The following is a 19,180-nucleotide window of genomic DNA, read 5'->3' as shown; positions in this document are numbered from 1 at the left end:
GAATCATCGGTTAGGAGAGAAAATAAATTCCTCTTTTGTTGTAACCAACCAGTCTGAGTTGCATTTTCTGCCAACATGCAACCAAAAAAAAAAAAAAAAAAAAAAAAAGCCTAACTGCTACATATATGTATATATTCAATAATAAATTTTAGCTTGACTAGTTTCTCACACTGTCACCTGAGGCAATTTATTAACCTCTCGAATCCTCAGTTTGCAAAGCAGAGAGGATTCCAATCTTCAAGGATTATTGCGAGGATTTAAATTCACGTGAAACATGGACCATAAGGCCTGGCAGGTCGTAGGCACTCAGTACATGGCAGCTCCTATCGTTGTTTTTGCAACTGCTCTTCTCCAACGTGTGAGAGAATAAATGAACCTAATTACTGCTGACAAGAATAAAAGTAGAAGTAGTACAAAGAGAAAGCTCTAAAATTCGTAGTAAAATTAGAAAATGTAACAAGTCAGATTCTTCAGACTCTAAAGCTCTTTAAGATGTTTGGAAGTACCTTTCTGGGTTTCTCTCCATCGCTAAGCTCCACTCAAGCACTGATCTATCTACAGTTAAACCTCTTCCTTTAAACACCAGTGTCTAGAATAAGTAAACATGGAGATCATTGATTTATAGTTTATTTACAAATCCAGCAACTATATATTTTGTATTTCAAACAACACAGGTTAAGAGACTTTCACTTCCAGTCAAACGTGCAGAGAATTCTGTTGTGTATTTCCCCAAACTCCCGCTCCCAGTATCGTAATACAACCAACTATTATGGGTTAACGTTAATTTATATTTCTTGTTTTCCATTAGTCTCTGCCATAACCATGTCATTATGCCGGTATATTCTGAATCGCTAGTGAATGGCAAAAACAAATATAGCAGTCGTGATTTAATCAGAGACTTCACTGTTAAAACAGCCAGCCAAAGTAGACACGTTTAGAATAGTAAATGGATAACAAAACACACTTACAGGCTCATTAATAAGAAGGCAATTAGGTCTTCTGGGAAAATTCATTTTCTAAAAGAATGCTAAAGCAAGCTATAAAATGCGAGTAAAATTGTGTTTTGACATGAATACTGTACACTGTCTATTACATCATAATTTTTCTCTTGAGAAAAATGACAAGAATCTGCTCTTAAATATGAGCACAAAAGATAGTAAAAAGAACACCAGTGATATTTAATGCATTCTACCTAACTCCCATTCATTAAATTTGACTGTCCCATAAATGAGCTCCTTATTACAAAGATCCTTATATTACACTTAGAAGAAAAAGAGAAATATAAAACAAGAAACTGCTTCTACTATTACTATCAGTGGGAATATCATTTCCTGTATCAACATATCAATATGCTAAATAAAAATTATTGGCCTATATCATGTTTGGTTCCTTGATAATATCTTTACCTTTAAATATTCACACACAACACATTCATAGCCAAAACCATTTAGGCTTGGGGCGCCTGGGTGGCTCAGTCGTTAAGCGTTTGCCTTCAGCTCAGGTCATGATCCCAGGATCCTGGGATCGAGCCCCGCATCGGGCTCCCTGCTCCCTGCTCGGCGGGAAGCCTGCTTCTCCCTCTCCCACTCCCCCTGCTTGTGTTCCCTCTCTCGCTGTGTCGCTCTCTGTCAAATAAATAAAATCTTTAAAAAAAAAAACCATTTAGCTTTATTTTTATTCTCTTAGGAAAATACTTCTTTCAAAATCTCTGAGTATTCTTTCTAAAAAGTGAATAGTACTGTTGTTTTGATGTGTCTGGGGCATTAAATTATAATTAAGTAAATACTGATCAGAAATATAATTCCAGGGAAATTTGTTTCATATTGTAATTAATCCCTTCACAATACTCTTAAAATTCTACAGCAAAGTGCATGTGACAAATCTTTTCAAGCTGAGCTTTCTTTGTCCTAAAGCAGTGTTTCTCAAAATTACATGTTCAAGCAAATCACCTGGGGATTTTATTAAAATGCAGATTCTGAGTCAGTAGTTCTGAGAAGAGCTCTGATAAGTGACCACAAGGTCATCACAAGTTCCCAAGACTGATGTTGCTCATCCATGGACCACATTCAAGCAGCAAAATTCTAGGGCACCTCGGAGTTGATGAATCCAATGACCATGAGGCAGTCAGCCATCAATCCCTAGGTGGGGCTTCCTCTCTACTCTTGAATTTGTTGAATGACCTAAGGCGAATCATATGAAGGAGCTGTGGCCATATGAAGCAGATGCTAGGTCACCCCATCACCCAACGAGGATTAGGGGAATTTCTGTAGCTCGTCAGCTGCTGCTCTGGATAGGGTTTGGAGAATCAGCCTGCAAGCAGCTGGTTAAGGAGCAGGCTGCATTGGGAAGGGTTTATAAAAATAGACACCAATTCGGAGGAAGATTTATTACTTTCTCATTAAAAGTATAGTACAACATATTATATACTATATAGTTCGTTTATCAATTTTAGTTTTTTCATCTATGAAATAGGCAAAGTAATTATCTATTTGCAATACTCTTTCCAAAATAGAAGTACAGGAGTGTGACTCCATCTGTAGATGTCCTTAGCTTCCTTCTCACCCAAACCTTTGGACAATGAAGTTCTATCACTGTTAAGACGTGTGTGTGTGTGTGTGTGTGTGCGTGTGTGTGTTTATGTACAAAATACATATATCTTTCAGCTTTCCCAACAAAATAAATGCAAATAAGAACTCACCTAGACATTCTTTTATTTGGCTTTATTTCTATCTGCATTCCTCTTAAGAAGATAATTCCTAGAATGACTAACCTGTAGAAAAATTCAGCCAGCACTACCTTGCTCATCCTTTTTATTAACAGAGCTCTACGATCATATAAAGTGGAAACGGATTATTTCACTCAGGACTACTTAATTTGCTCCTAAAACAATTATAAGTGAAAAATAAGCCATTCATAATTTTTATGGATTATCAACACACAGCCGAGAATGCCAAAAACTCTAAGCAGAGTGAAGTGGTAAAATGGCAATGTTCCACAACAGGATCGATACGGTCTTACATCCCGAGCCCAGTGTTTTCCCAGAACCCCAACACCCTGCAAAACCTCACAAAACTATGTTGAATTATGTACGTTCAGTTTTTATTACTAAAGTTTTAACTACAAAAGAATGCCCATAAGACTACTTCAGGAAAATAAACATCCCTCTCTCAACAGAATCTTCATGGAACTAAGAAAAACTCATATGTGGAATAAAGTTTCTCTAAGAGCAATGCTCATAAAAACACATCTCTCCTAAGATAGAGCTTAAAGTTTATAAACTATCTACCTCCAGAGTTCTCACCAATATCAAAAATTCAAACACTTTTTTTTCCATTTTTTCCATTTTCCAAAGCATAGTTGTATATAACTTATCTCACTCATCTCAAAATAACAGGCAATATGGTCCTCAAATGTGTTCTATCCCCACTTACAAAAAGGAACTTAAAAGTCTCTCTTCCATTCAGAGATACCTAAGCAGAAACACTCTGTGACATTAAAATATCATTTCATGGATTTACAACTTTATTTCTGGCTTCAACTAAAATTAAAATTAACGTGATGGACAGACTTACTTACTCTGTTATCAAATACCAGTTTAAGACATCATGAACTGGGAAGATATCATTGTTCAGTAACCATGATAAACAGCATGAGTTTTGGTGAAAAAACAAGTCATGTTCAAAAGCAATTATAACCTTTTTAGACAAAGAGAAACACCACTTGATAACGGAACACAAAACAAATACACATGATCAAAGGATAAAGTCTGAGAGGAATACACAGAGGGAAATTTTTACATCTACAGAATAAGAAATGAATGTGTTTGGACAAAGGCAAAGGCTGACTCCAATAAACAAATCAAAAATAAGGTGCTTTTTTCCTCTCTTTAGAAAAGTAAATAAAAGATCAAACACGCACGCACACACACACAGAATCCTAGTGTTCTTTGTTTTGTCTTTAAGAGCAATCTGTAAACTCTCTCGATGTTTCCGGCTCTCAGTCGTGCAGCAGCCCTCTTCCTGCCCTCCATGAAGAGCAAGTAGAGGAAATGGGAACAGCACAGGGCAGATGAGGACAGCATTTTCCATGCCTCTGAGAAGTACATCCATATTTAGCATGATTTACACTGTCTTTAACACCACCTTGAACAGACCTAGATCATGGCACTTCAAAAGCACTGGTAGGCAACAACACAGTTTCTCTATATAGGACCGTATCACATAAACTAAATGTTTTTTAAAGGCCATAAAAATGTGTAGGAAACCATCACTGGTAGAAATATGAGATTTGATGGGAAAACTGGCGTTCGCTCTGCATAGTAGTTGAGTCATATTTCCAGTTTTTAAGAACATGTCCAGCACCAAAAGATATTTAGTGGGAACAAAAAGACCGTGAGGTTGTCTATGTGCATGCGGGCTTTGTTGTTGCTAAAGAGGAGTGGGAAGGAGTGTGGGAGAGGGGCAGGGCGGCAGAGGGGTTGATTTATTTTTCAAATTCGTGTTTATGAATACAAAGAGAAGAGCTGTCAGCAGCGCACATGCCAAGCCCAAATAGCAGCCAGACCTGCCTCTTCCCGTCTGGGTAGGCCAGACACAAAACGACATCTTGCAATCTAGGAAAATCAGCAGAGTCAGATATATGGAGAATAGTGAGAGAAAAAACAGTCCTGGAAATGTCCACTTATATATCATTACCAGTGTTAAAATTTATAGTTTTAATGAATTGAGGGACTGAGCGATTCTGGTCAATCAAAACCAGAAAATCAGCGCACAAACCTTGAAACAAGCTGTTCCTGGTGTATTTTCCTAGTAGGTAGTAAGTATGAAAGAAATTAACTTCACATACAGAGACATCAAGGAGTCAGACACCAGGAAAGTGGCATTGTTTAGATGAGTTGCAAGGTCCTAAGGGATCAAGTGAGTGCACCCTTACCGTGTGACATGCCAGGAACTAGATCAAGTGAGGATCTTGAGCTGCATTTCCAGGCTCACATCATACTAGAGACACAATAGTCCCTCTCTAGGTCATTGATAAGACTGCATCTAAAACGCTGCATAATTTTTTCTCCACACTCTTGATGAAAAAGCTGAACAACCAACAGTTGAACAAACAGCTAAACAAATGACTATATATTTCTTCTATTGTTAGGAATGTTAATAATGACTCTTCCACAGGTATAGCTCAAATAACAATTTCCACGAGGTAAGCAAAAAAAAAAAAAAAATTAAGGATAATTTCTCTCACTGTACTGATAAAATTATAGTCTGGCCAAGCTAGGATGTTTATGTTTAATAATGATTAAAATGAATGACTGGCAGAGGAAACACATACACACACACACTCCTGAACAGCCTGTCTGCACTAGGCGAGTGTGGGAGCAAGCCAAGGGGACTAAAGTCAAGGCACTTAGCTACCTTATTGTATGACGCCTACACTCCAGAAAGCTACATAATGCTTTACAACTTAACAGTGCCAGTTCACATAAATTATTTCATAAAAACCAGGTGGAAAGGTTAGGACAGGTATTATTATCACCATTTTACAGATGAGAAAGCTGAGTTTCCAAGTAACTTCTCTGCGACTGGTTTTGTCAGGCATCTGAGTCCCAAGACAGAAAACTGTCTTACATTATAATATCAAAAGATAACAGCTACACAACTCCATGAATGTCAGTGTATCTTTGTGCTTCTATTCCTCAGTTTCCCCAGGTATGACACTAGTATCATTTTAAGTGAAAGATTAAGCTAAAATAACATAAGTTGATATTTACAGGCTGTTCTGTTTTAAAGAGGCTCACCATGCAGCATTTTTATATTTTCATTCCAAAAGCTAAGGAAAAAGTCCCAGTGATAAAAATATTATTAAATTTGTGGTTTAAAGAAAGAACACTGGATGAGTATATGACATATCCAACAATCCTTAGTCTTTCAAAATTTGCTTTTGAAATGTACTACATTAGAAACCACATGATAATATCTAAAAGTGGTAAATTGGCCTTAATGGATGTGATTTAAAAGACCTATTTAACAGGATATTTAAAAATTCTGAATATATATTTGTTTTAGACTTTTAAAGCATTTTATTCAAGTTTCTCAAAAGAACTAAAAGTTCATTATTTAAAGTAGAATCCAAGAAAAAAAAAACAGCAAGAAAGAAATACACCTTCAATCTCTGAATTTATGTATTTACAACAAATCTGACTGCCATAAAATCTGATGACAGCAGAATACCAAGTGGCTTAGGATAACCAGAACATGAAAATGTTTACAAAACAAACTTTTAATTCACGGAGAAAGGCAGATTCACAATCTGACTTTAAACAGGGGGGGAAAAGCATTCATTTCTGGGCATATGCGTAAATCCTGAATGGCAAAATTTTTGAGATACAGTCCTACAAGAATTGCATTTATTAGGACTGCACATTCTCTTACTTAAACATAACATAAAGTCAAAGGTTTCGCTTTGTCACTAAAACAAAGCCAGGCATATTTGGTAAAATTACTTAGAACTGGATGTCTGCGAACGCAATTGTTCATTAGAGATATCTAAACTCCGGAGATCAGAAAAGCTCATCTGCACATTCTGTTGGAGGGAATTTAGTATTTACTAAAGGGTAAATAACATTTGAAACGAGAAATATAAAAGTTTCTTTACTGCTGAAAATAAACCCATCAGCTGTTGAGTCGTTAATAGTTGCAACTCTTGAATACATGTAAGTCTAATCATGCAACTGGTAGAATTCAAACTTTCAATTAACAAACTACATGCCTTTTGAAGCATAGGCTCTCAGTGCAGTGACAAACACTGTGCAGAAATCAATACCCACTCTAACTTGCCTGCACAAAATGACTTACATCAAGCACGGTTCCAATACCAACCGGCATTATATGTCAGAGATGCATTCAGTAGTAATGCTTACTACAGAAAGAATTAAATTAAGCCATCGGATCACTCATTGCATAGATCTGTTGTCCTGCATACATCACCAATATACATGGCTTTTCCTCTACACGCTGCATTTCATAATCTGCTTTAGTGTACAACACATGCTGCCACCTGAATCTGTGGTCTAACTCCTTTGATAGCGTTCTACCGTAGGGAAAAGGGGATGTAAGGGAAATAAACATTACTCCCGGTCACAACTATCTGAGTTTATTTCCAGGAAACAGGGCAGCCACAACAAGGAGAGAAACTGACAGGCGCAAAGTTAAGTTCTTTTTCCGACCCTGCGGCCTCAGCCAAGAGCGCGGCTGTCACTTTCCCGGTGTTCTCCGTCACCCCTCGGCCACCAATGCGTCTCCATCTGCACCAAGACTCAGGGCAGCAGATGCGCTTGCCAGCCAAGCTGAGCTGGGTGGACTGGCCAGAAAAGTTGTCAGGACCCGCGAGCAGCAGACAAGCGCCCAGGAGCCCGCTCCCCAGCATCCACCTGGTGAAACTTCAGAGCCCCCAGAGGAGAGAACGAAAGAAGCAACTAACAGAAAAGAACAAAACTGGAAGGGTAGAGGACGGGACTGGGAGACACGGGGTTTCACGGACTTCTCTAAGTGGCTTTACCAAGAACCCAAAGAGCCCCAACCTGCAAGAGCACACCACATCCCTCCCTTTGGACTCTGCCGGCTGTCGCTCGCAGCCCCCATCCCCGAGGCGGGCTCCACCGGGGGAGCGGGCTGCCACTGCCAGGGTCAGGCTCCCCCCGCCCGGCACCCAGACCTCGCTGCCCAGGACGGCTCGGTGTGGGTCCTTAGAATCATATTTCAAAACATCTTACAGGCTCCGCCAACAGACACACGGAACCTACTCCACGCAGTGCCCTAACACGCAGAGCAAAACCAGGAGCAGCCAACACTGGGGGAGGAGAAAGGGACTGGCGGAGGGACGGGGAAGTAGTTAGACAATAGTCAAGGGAGGTTATTCCCGGGACAAAAAGCACCTGGCAAAGCGCGCCGAGGTCAGTCCCTTCCAGTCTCCACATTTCTGACAATGGCTTCCCGGCGGGGGGGAGGGGGGAGACAAAAAAAAAATATTTTTTTTTCTTGAACACTCTAGAGGCAGACAGCAACAAGCCCGCACCACGAGCAACAGAGTAGCCGTCCCCGAGTAGTAACTACTTTTTCTTCCCTCTTCCCCAGCTTGGTGCAGCGTGCGCTGGACGCGGAGGCTACCAATTTCCCAAGAAAAGCAATGTCTCCCCACACTCCCGGGCAGCCCTGCCAGCCCTGCCAGCCCTGGCCCCGAGCGAGCCATCGAGAGGAACAATGGGTCGCGGAGATGAAAGTTACCTGAGCCAAGTGGCGCCCAGCCCGGTGCCCCGCGTCCCACCTAGCGCAAACTCTGGGGACATCTCTCCTTCTGCCCTGTGCTCCCGCCCGGGCCGCGAAAGCTGCCCCCGAATCGTTGCCCCCCGGCCCTGTCGAGGAGCCGGCTCCAGCCCTCACGAGCCCCCGGCCGGGGGGCATTCATCGGGCATCCGGACGCCCCCCCACCCACCCACACGCCCACCTTCCAGGCCACTCACCTGCGGAGAACTGGCCTTGGGCCGACCCCAGGGGAGACCAAGGGGAGAGAAGCAAGAGCGCCACAGAAACAGGCAGCGCCGCGGCCGCCGTATCCATGTCGACTTTGGGAGAAGTTTCAAGCAGCTTTGCAAAGAGCTGCCGGGTGGATCGCAGCGAAATCCACGACCGAGGTACCAGCCGGGCCTCGCGGGATGAGGGCGGGAAGTCCACGGCCGCCCGCCGGCACTTTTTCCTTCTTCGCAGTCCCCAAACTACCTCTGGGGCGCAAGCGTCTCCCGCGTTGCCGGCCGGCCGCGGCAGCAGCTCTCCATGCTCAGCGGAGGCTGCTCCTGTTAGTCAAGAGTTACTTTGCTCGGGGAGGGACGGGGGCGGAGCCGGGGGTGACGTCGCCCCGCCGGCTCCGGGAGCTTCTGAGGAATGCAGGCTCGGGCGCGGCGCCTTCGCCTCCTGCCGGAGAGACGCGCGCCAGCCCCGGCCGCGCGCCTCTCGCCGCCTTTGTTCGCCGCCCGCCGCCCGCCGCCGCTCGGGGGGCGGGCGGGAAAGCGGACCCGCGCCGTTGGCTGCCCTGTTGCAGAAATCGGAGTTTGAGATGCGAGTGTTTGGTAAGCAGTGTGCCCGGACCACAGAGGAGGAGCGCCGAGAAAACCCCAACGCCCGAGCAGAGGCGTCCTGGGCTTCTCTGTCCCCGCGGTGGAGGTCCCACCGGAGCGGATGCCGGTAGGAAGAAGCGGGAGTGTAGAAGCGCCCTAAGGAAACACCCACCTGTACTGAAAACTCACTGTTCTTTATTCCTGTAATAAGGACTAAGACACCCCACCCCCACAGAAAACTTATTGTTCCTTATGATATAAAAATAAAACTTGAACCAAAATAAACGTTCGGTAACTTTCCAGTGTGAGCAGCTGCCGTGCCTCCTTTCTGGTTTATTTGTCATTTACTGAATATTTGGATTTACGCTCTGCTTCGCTGACTTGGCTTGTGGTTCTGAAACCTTCCGGCCTCTTTCCACTTCTTCCCTCAGGAAGAACCTAAGAACTGCATCAGGGTTTAGTATCTTTTCCTTTCCCATAGGTCTGCTGGAGTAGAAAAAAAGGTTGTTTGCTTTGTTTTTAATATCTAATAGGTACTTAAGGCAGAAGTATTTAACAAAAGGACTTTACACTGACAATGAAAACGGCAACGAATGATTTCATCCGGAGGAAAATGATGCTCTATTATGACAGTAAAGTATTTTACAGTTTGCTAGTTCTTCAGCAGCTTGAAGTGATTTCACCATATGCCACATTTACTTGCTTCTGTGAAGAGACTATTTGGTTGCGCAGTATATCCATTTTTGTAAAATTTTCAAGTAAAATAGATGTGGTCACAATTGAATAGATATTTTATTAAGAATTTTAATGTCATATATACAATTCCTAGAACAATAGAATCTATTGATTGACATCTGTCAAGTACTCATATCTTTGGTCTTTGTAAACAACACAATGTGAAATTCAATTTAACATTCATGTAATGTATTTACCGAGCCATATATTCCTCCTTTATACAAATTAAATATATGCTATCAATGACCAAGTTTATGACAGAACTGGAAATATATCTATATACATATATATGTATAAAATCAGGAAGAAAAAGACTTTTTAAAAATTTTGCTAAGAGTAGAAGCTTGATTAGACAGAATTTGGAGTCTTCTGGCTGGCTCATTAGCACACTGACTAGCCCAATGCTTGTCAATTCAATTCACACAATAAAATTCATTTTTCCTTAGGGTGCAGGGTACAATTTTTTTTTCAACTCACTAACCTATAACTGTTCACACATCACTGTTCTATTTCTTTGATTGAGGGACATTCCTAAATCCTAAGTAACAAAAAACTGAAGGGCATATCTTTTCTTTTTGAAGCAGTAAGCAGAACTTTGTAAAATTTAGCGGGAATATGCCTCAGGAAAAACAAACAAAAACCCACCACCCATATACTAATTCACCTGTTCTATTCTTGAAAGAAAGATGAAGGAAGTTCATGACTTGCTAGATTTGTTTGTTTAAACACACAAAATGCTTGTTTGAAAAATTGACATAGGGTGCCAGGGGAAAGTTCACACACAGTTCTTATCATGCCTGTTCCTTGGGTCAACTGATGGAAGATTCATTTCACTTTATCTATCCTGGAAGTAATAACAGTAACAGGCAATGTTTACAGAGCACTTACAATGTGCGAGGCCCGGACTTAAGATACGCAGTGTCTCACTGAGTTCAGACAACAATCCTTTGACTTTGGTACAATTATTACTCCCATTTGACAAACAAGGAAACAAGATTAGGGATTAAGTAATTTGGTCATCAGCACATATCTGAGTGAAAAGTGGGTAAGGGGAAACAAGAAAAGGCAAGAAAATTCTCAAAAGGAATCAGCAAAGTAGCAAGAACAACTTCTCACTGAAAGTCAAAGGAATAAAATAAAACTTTTAGACAAGTAAATCAGTCCTTTTGTCCTTAGTTGTCACAAATGCTGGCTGTAATAACTAATGCTGGCCAGAGTGGATTGAAATCTTTTGAGGAGAGTATGTTTTTCTTCCGCAAGGTATTTGGCAAGTATTTAGAACTTACTAGATCTCTGTTTATTTCACAGAAAATAGAATGAATGAATATATCTATCAATTCATAGAAGAAGTATAAATTTGGTATAACTTTTAGAAAAAATTAGACGTGTTAAAAATCACTAAAATGTTCATATTCTTCAATCTACTGGCTATTCTAAGGAAATAATCCAAAATATGGAAAGTGTTGTATAAACAAAGATATTTGTGATTTTCAAAAGGGAAAAGTGGAAATCATATAAATGTCTGACAATAGGCAGATTCATGAACATTATCTAGATAGAATATCTCAGAGCCACTAAAGTGAAAGTTATAAAAAAAAAAGCAAGTTGCAACATGGGAAAATGCATATGATAAAATTTTGGGTAAAAAACACCAGAAGACTGTACAGAGTTTCAGTTTGGAAAGATGAAAACATTCTGGAGATGCACCGTAGTGATGGCTGTACAACAATGTGTACTTAATGCCACTGAACTGTATACTTAAAAATGGTTAAAATGGTAAAATTGTACGCAATATATGTTTTACTACAGTAAAAAAATAGAAGACAAAAATCAAAATGTACTATGATTATAACAGAGAAATAATGAAGAATGAAAAAAAACCCATAAACCATAATACTGATAAAATTAGTAGTAGATATAGAATAATAAAATTTCATAATTGCCCTTCTCTATTTTCCTACCATTTGGGGTATATGGTGAGAGTATATCTTTTAAAGAGGACAGGTTTGTATTCGGATTGCAGATTTACCACACAGTACCTCCAGTCATAAATTTAGATCTGTGTTTGGGAAAATGTTTTCTGTGGAATCCAGTTTTATCAAAATTTCATAAGTATATTGGAAAATAAGGTCTGAAGATCAGATAAGCTTGGAGAACTCTGAATTGAGCAAAGTTAAAAGGTTCCTTTACCAAAACAGTCTTCTTTACTATGTAGCACTTTTTCCATGGTTATCAATATGGTATTAGGCACCGTGAATCTGGAGGGGGGAAAGAATGCAAAGTTTCTGAAAGTTTTGGACCATGGAACTCTTTAATAAAGAAGTATTTCTCACAAGGAGGATTTCAGGGAACAGAGTTTGGGAAACACTGCCAGCTAACATTTAATATCTCTATATCTCAATTTCCTTCATATGAAAATGAGGCTAATCAATCAGATTTTCAGATAACTAAAAAAAATACAGTTGACTTAAACTGGAGGGTTAGAGGCATTGATCCCCTGCACTGTCAAAAAGCTTCATATAACTTGACTCTCCAAAAACCATAACTAATAACAGCCTACCGTTGACCAGAAACCTATGGCTAACATAAATGGTTGATTAACGTATATTCTGTATATGTATTATGCACTGTATTATTACAATAAAGCTAGAGAGAAAATGTTAAGAAAATCATAAGAGAAAATAACATTTACATAAACTGCACTGTATTTATTTTTTAAAAATCTGCATATAAGTGGACCCGTGCAGTTCAAACCTGTGTTGCTCAAGGGTCAACTCTATAGATTTTTAAAATAGATATAAATTCAATTATCGGTATAGATATAAAAGGGCCTGGACAATAATAGTTGCTGAGTAAATGTTATTTTCCTTCTCTCATTCCACTGAAGGATTATGCACAAATCTGTACCCAGGAGAAGCAAAGTTTTTATTTACCCAGTGACAGACCATGAGTACCCACAGCATGTGTTTATGAGCAATTAGATAATATTCTCAGCTTGTTAATAATAATTAATTGCTTACATATGCTTTTCAGTTTGTAATGCCTATTCACCCGCATGATCGCAATCTATCCTCAATCTATCAAACCCTAGGAAGATTGAAGCCAGGGCAGGTAGTTTTACTAATTTCACTTAACTGACAAGGAAAACCAAAGTTTAGAGAGATTAAAAAATTGGCCAAGCTTTGACACTGGTCAATAGCAGAGTTGTCTCTTTGACCTGGGCATTCTGACGGCGAATGTCATTCCTACCTTCCTGCCAATGACTATATACTTCATTCTCATCTCTAAAACTGTTCATTTTAGTTAGATGCAAAATTCTCAGTGTCAATTCACCAGACCGAGCCTCTTAGGCTGGCAAGTGGAAATGAGCTTCTATTTTCTCTTTGCAAAGAGAAAAAAGAAAAAGAAAAAAAAAAAACGAGAAGCATTTTCTTGCTATAATATTCTTGCATGGGTATGTATGTATCCAGGAAGGGAGGGGCAGGGAATTTCTGACCATAAAGCCCTTGAACAGAGCAGGGACTTCCAGAAAAGGAAAAAAAAAAAAAAGTGCCTGTTAGGTCTTTGAAAACTGTTGTTCTGGGTGGGTGTTGGGTCTTCCACTGTAGGGCAAAGCCCAATTGTTCGCGGGAGTAGTGCTGGGAGCTGGCCAATTACTACTTAGATATTGACATCAGAACATCCAGGAACAAATTGAATAGTGATGGCCGTGTGCCTAAGTCTCTAAGGAAACCCTTCTCTCTATATGTTCTTAGGTAATTTTGGATCAAACAGAAAAAAATGCACTGTATTCAAAACCACAGTTATTTTGTGTGTCCCTTGAACCCTTTAAAAAATCCATAACTGGGGATTAGTTCAGAAACACTAGTCAAGAAAATGCATGCTCCAAAGGTTTTATCCAGGGAAGAAAAAAAAATTTTTTTTGAGCAGCTTGAGAGCTCGGTGTTGCCAATTTGGAAGAGCAATTTGCCTACAGCTGGATATAATTAACAAGCATGGGTCAAAAAGAAAGGCAATCATAAAAGTGTGAATTGGATAGAGGTGGAGGGATGGGGACAGTGACAATCACTTCCAGAACTGGTGTATTCTGACTTCAGAGGCTCTCCTCAATTTCAAAAAACCTAGTCTAATGATGTTAATAAAAGATTGAACTCAGGGGGAAAAAAATTAGGGTTTTCATAGTACCCTAGTATGTGGTTGATAAATTATGTTTTCTGGAACACTATAGGGTACTTTATCTACCCTTTATACTAGCAAGTAATTTCCATGCCCAAAAAAAAAAAGAAGAAGAAAAGAAAAGGAAAAGGTGTGTGTGTGTGTGTGTGTGTGTGTGTGTGTGTGTGTGTTTCTCTCTCCTGGCTCACTAGAGGAAAAAGGGTATAAAGGTATGAGCTATATAGTATCCCACTGAATACTGTTTGAATTCTTTTGGTCTGAATGGACCAATTGTCCTGAGATATTTTGTTTGTTTGTTTGTTATTTTAGTAAAACCAGGAAGGAAGATAACTCTTACAACTGATTAAATTCATCATGTATGCAATAATACATTTTTCAGGGTTAAGAGCTCATATGCAAAGTTGCAGCCTGAGGAGAATTAACACAGCTGAATGAGAAATTCTCTAATGATTATGCTTCTTCCTTCCTCCTACTTACTTCTGAAGGGGGTTGGGGGCTAGCTCCACATATGGAACCCTGTAGATCTTGCCATCTTTCTTCTCTGCTTATTCTTTTCTTGAGACAGAAAGAAATAGAATTCTGAACACACAATGTGGTACTTCCAAGGCTCTGGAGATTTTTCTAATCCTCCAAATGTTCTCCAATAAAATCTTCCCTTTACACTGTTGGTGCTGCCACAGTATTCATAACCAGAGGAAGTCTGACAAGAAAATGAGCCATTAAAACCTACACACAAACACAGGGGCTCATTTCAGTGCTGAAGTCCTCTTAAACTAAAGCAAAGAATTCATTTTGTCATTTGCAAGCATTTATTAAGTGTACAATACAGTGCAAGTTACACTATGGGAGATACAGGAGAATTAGTAGTTTACATTCGAATTTAACAGACCAAAAAAAATAAGAGACAACAAACCATACTGTGTGTGGGGGGGTGTGTGTGTAATATATATTTACAATTGTGTGCGTGTGTGTAATAATACACTCACACACATGCACATCTCCTAAATGTGAAAGAATAGAAAACAAAGTATTAGGTCATGGTGGAGTACAGTTGGAGGGAAAAGGGGAAAAGCTTTTGAGAGATGACTAGTTTTGAGCTACATCTTGAAGAAAGTGATGGTTGTGGGACACCTGGCTGGCTCAGTCAGGGAGTGGAGCATGCGATAGAACTCAGGTTGTGAGTTCTAGCCCCACATTGGGGGTAGAGATTACTAAAAACCAAACAAACAAAAAGAAAGTGATGGTTGTGACTGGCAGAAAAAAAGTCCTAAGCATAAACCACTTTTTGAAGCTTGAACTTCTTACTCAAACCGGCTTTCTGTGAAGTAGCTTGCTCTCGATAACTGATCAAAATGTGTCTCTTGTTGACTTCGATAGCTGCCTGTCCTGGAGACCAGTTCTTATTTTATTGTTGAATGCTTTCAGATCACCTAAGAAGACTTGTTGGAAGATGCCCAAGATACAGATTTCTTATAACATCAGTTTGTATGCTTTTAAAGCTTCACAATTTCCTAAACTACATAAACCCAGAAAACAGTTCATTAAGAAGTAGCCTTACAAGCCCAGTAGAGTATTAAAATCACATGCAGTTTCTTTGGGGCCATAATGAAATAGTCAATTAGCCCTTTTACTTGTTGACAACTACCACTGATATAAACTAATGGTTCACTGATCTCAGCAAAAAGTCAGAGAACGACAAGCTACAATAGTCTAGGGAAAGAATCAGAGGCTGAGTTGGTCTAAACCGAGTTTTATTTCAGTTTCTGCATGTGAAATGGCCACATAACTATCTTGTATAAACTTTAGAGAAGTTTGTTGGACAAGAGGAGTGTACATAAGAAATAATATTAGATAATTTAAAAAAACACTTTACATGGGGTGGTAGAAAGAATAATGACAATATCCTATTCCCCCCAAAATATCCATGTCCTTGAAACATGTGAATATGTGATAATGTTTCCTTGCATGGCTAAAGTGACTTTGCAGGTGTGACTAAGATAAGGATCTTGAAAATGTACTATACTCGAGGGATATCTTGGTGGGCTCAATGTGATCCACAGGGTCCTTTTAAGAGAGAAGCAACAGAGTAAGAGGGATGTAAAAATGGAAGCAGAACCCCGAAAGGAGAGAAAATGCTACACTGCTAGCTTTGGAGATAGAAGAGGGGACCATGAGCAAATGGCTTTTGGAAACTAGAAAAGTCAGATGAATGGATTCTCCTCTAGAGCCTCCATATGTAATGCAGCCCTACTGACACCTTGATTTTTAGGCCGGTGAAGAACAATGCAGACTTCTGACCTCCACAACTGTGAGATAATAAATGTGTGTAGTTTTAAGCCACTAGGCTTGTAATAATTTGTTAAAGCAGCAATAGGAAGCTGATACACATGGGTTATCTCATTTGATCCTTATAGATATTATACCCATTTTATATGCTCAAGCAAGAAATGAGAAAACTGATACTCAAATAGATTAGACAATCTGCTTAAGTAACTGGTGGAGTTAACAGGCATATTCAGGCCCTGACCATATTCTACAGTGTTGAGAGTTGTGCTGTTTCAAAACACTAATTTTGAACGGCAAGAGTACATTGAATTACCACAAAAAGGTGATTGTGATAGAAAATTTATAAAATTTTTAAAATGTATTTGCAGTTTTCTCTCTTCTGTATTTGCCATGAATACAGGTCTTAGCATTATGTTACAGTTACTTTGCTATAAATGCTACCAATCACATTCTATTCTGATATGATCATATTATTTAATCAGAGAAATACATAAACTGGGAGCTAACCTTTGTCAGTAGTTATTTGGAGATTTAACGATCGTTTACATTTGATATATTTTCTGTCATAACTATCATTATGTTGTCTTCTATAGACTATAAGCTATTGAAGGGCTGAAACTATAGTTGCTCTCTTTTCTGCAAGGCCCACACCCACGTCATCCCATACACTTGCTTAAATCTTTTATATGTGAATCTGTTGGTCATTCATTCTGAGCATCAGTGCCTCTTTGGGAATCAAACTTTAATTGGTGCATAGGCTGTCACTCTAATTTCCTAGAAGTTAAGGATTATCTATTGTTTGTCATTGTATCCCTGCCCATAAAATAGTTACTGTCATAGAGTTGTTCAAATAATGATAGTTGAAGAATGGATGGATGGATTGGATGGATGGATGGATGGATGGATGGATGGATGGGTGAAAAGACCTTTCAAGGGGCACCTGGGTGGCTCAGTCGTTAAGCGTTTGCCTTCAGCTCAGGTCATGATCTCAGGGCACTGGGATTGAGCCCCGCATCGGGCTCCCTGCTCCACGGGAGGTCTGCTTCTCCCTCTCCCACTCCCCCTGCTTGTGTTCCCTCTCTCTCTATGTCTCTCTCTGTCAAATAAATAAATAAAATCGTTAAAAAAAAAAGAAAAGGAAAGACTTTTCAAGATCAAGTGGTTTAATAGTCTGGCAGGAGAAGGTGTAGAATTCTGAGACAATGAAAGAAGAAATCCCTGGAGGGAACATTTAAGAAAAAAAAAAAAGAACGGAATAAGAAAATCTTAACTACTATACCATTTGAAGTTTAAAGTATCATTAGGATACAAGATACTGAAGACCATTTTTTCCCTTATTCCTTTTCTATTTTATTTTTGCTTAATAGCTGCAATATTGATCAAGAATGCCAACTTATTAATTTATACTTTTATGTTCTTTTTGCTGATGAAATATTTTCTTTTAGGCATGACAAATAACTGCCAACATCACTTATTTATACCCATAGATACTGATGGTTTATAATCACAACTCATCGTTTTTTTACTCAGTACTCAGTTCCTATTGCATCAATGAAATCAGTGAATCTAAATCCAAGGCATCCTGGATAAATTGAGATTGCACCCTAAAACAGGTTAGGGATTTTTAAGTAGGCTCCATGCCCAACGTGGGGCTTGAACTCACTTCCCTGAGATCAAAATTAGCATGCTCTCTTGACTGAGCCAGCCAGGCGCCCCCAGTCAAGGTCTGTTTAAGTCATCTAAGATCTGAGTGTTTGGGATTTTATCCTTCCTACATAGATTCAAGAAGGGAAAGCTAAGTTTATAACCCTTATTCAAAATGTTGTCTTTTAATCATAAAATACTTTAGGAAATAGTGATCAGGTTTATGGCCGAGGATCCAGTTACTGGTTATAAATCCTTAATATGGTGGTTTGAGTAAGCATACAACCTAATTTTTTTTTATTTACTTAATAAATATTCACTGTGTACCTCACAGTGCTGGCTACTATTCTAGGTACTGCTTATACAGTAATGTGCAAAGTAGGCAAAAAAAAAAAAAAAAAACTCTAGCAGAGAGAGATGGACAATAAACAAATAAAACATCATCACAATTAATATTGCAGTATCTGAAAAATATCAGAAAAAAGAGAGACTTTTATTGCATTTTGCTTTTGAAACCAAGACTAGGTTCAATGTAATAATGTTATCAAAATTTAAATTTTGACTCTGTATAAAAAAAGAATGTATGGTTAATGGGTAAGAAAAAACTTTTTTTCTAAACCATGTGTATTTATACTTCATGAAAAATTTGTAACTATATATTTCATGAAAAATTTATACTTCATGAAAAATTTCATGAAAAATTTGTTTTCTTTTTTATTTTAGCTGCTAGGAAACAGAGCTAAATTTACAGTTATATTTAGTAATTATGTAGTTGTTGGTCTACCTTGTTATATACTAAATCTCTGGTGGTCTTATTTTACTAGTCTACTCTATTTTCCTTTCACTTTGGTTTCTTTACTCATTTATATTGTAATGTACTAATTTCATTTTTGTAAACTAAGAGCTAAGTCTACCACTAAATTAGCAAATCAATCAGTCAATTGATCGATCGATGGATCTATCCCAGGAGAATAAGTACTTAAGTTTTGCAGATTCACAGAAGAGATCAAAAGTTTCTACCTTCCTCCTTCTTCAATCTTTCTAGATGAAAAATGCCATGTCACAGAAAGGTAGGGTGCCTTATCTCAGATTTCATAGTGCATTCTTAAAGCATGTGCTCATTAACCACTTGTCAGGGTGAAATGGGAATGGGGATGGTTTCTGCATTATGAAAAGCTATGGGTTAATATGTAATTTATGGTTATACATCTCTAAATCACAGAATCCTAC

General features: G+C 39.0%; 1 protein-coding gene across 2 annotated transcripts in view; it reads right to left on the bottom strand.

Annotated features, from left to right (window-relative positions):
• The window catches only part of PTPRK (protein tyrosine phosphatase receptor type K), a 553,262-nt gene extending 544,439 nt beyond the window's left edge, over positions 1-8,823 (bottom strand). For both annotated transcript variants that reach the window (XM_028117097.2, XM_088023873.1), the window contains exon 1: positions 8,519-8,823. In XM_028117097.2, coding sequence (XP_027972898.1) covers positions 8,519-8,615 — 97 coding nt within the window. In that variant the 5' untranslated portion in view covers positions 8,616-8,823. The remainder of the gene's footprint in view (positions 1-8,518) is intronic.
• Between the last annotated feature and the right edge of the window lie 10,357 nt (positions 8,824-19,180).

The sequence above is a fragment of the Eumetopias jubatus genome, unplaced genomic scaffold (genome assembly GCF_037043125.1).
Source record: "Eumetopias jubatus isolate StellerSeaLion01/CBP00866 unplaced genomic scaffold, mEumJub1_p1.0 scaffold_6, whole genome shotgun sequence".
Classification (NCBI taxonomy): domain Eukaryota; kingdom Metazoa; phylum Chordata; class Mammalia; order Carnivora; family Otariidae; genus Eumetopias; species Eumetopias jubatus.
Note: the sequence above shows the minus strand (reverse complement) of the source record. Positions and strands in the feature narration are given on the sequence as shown.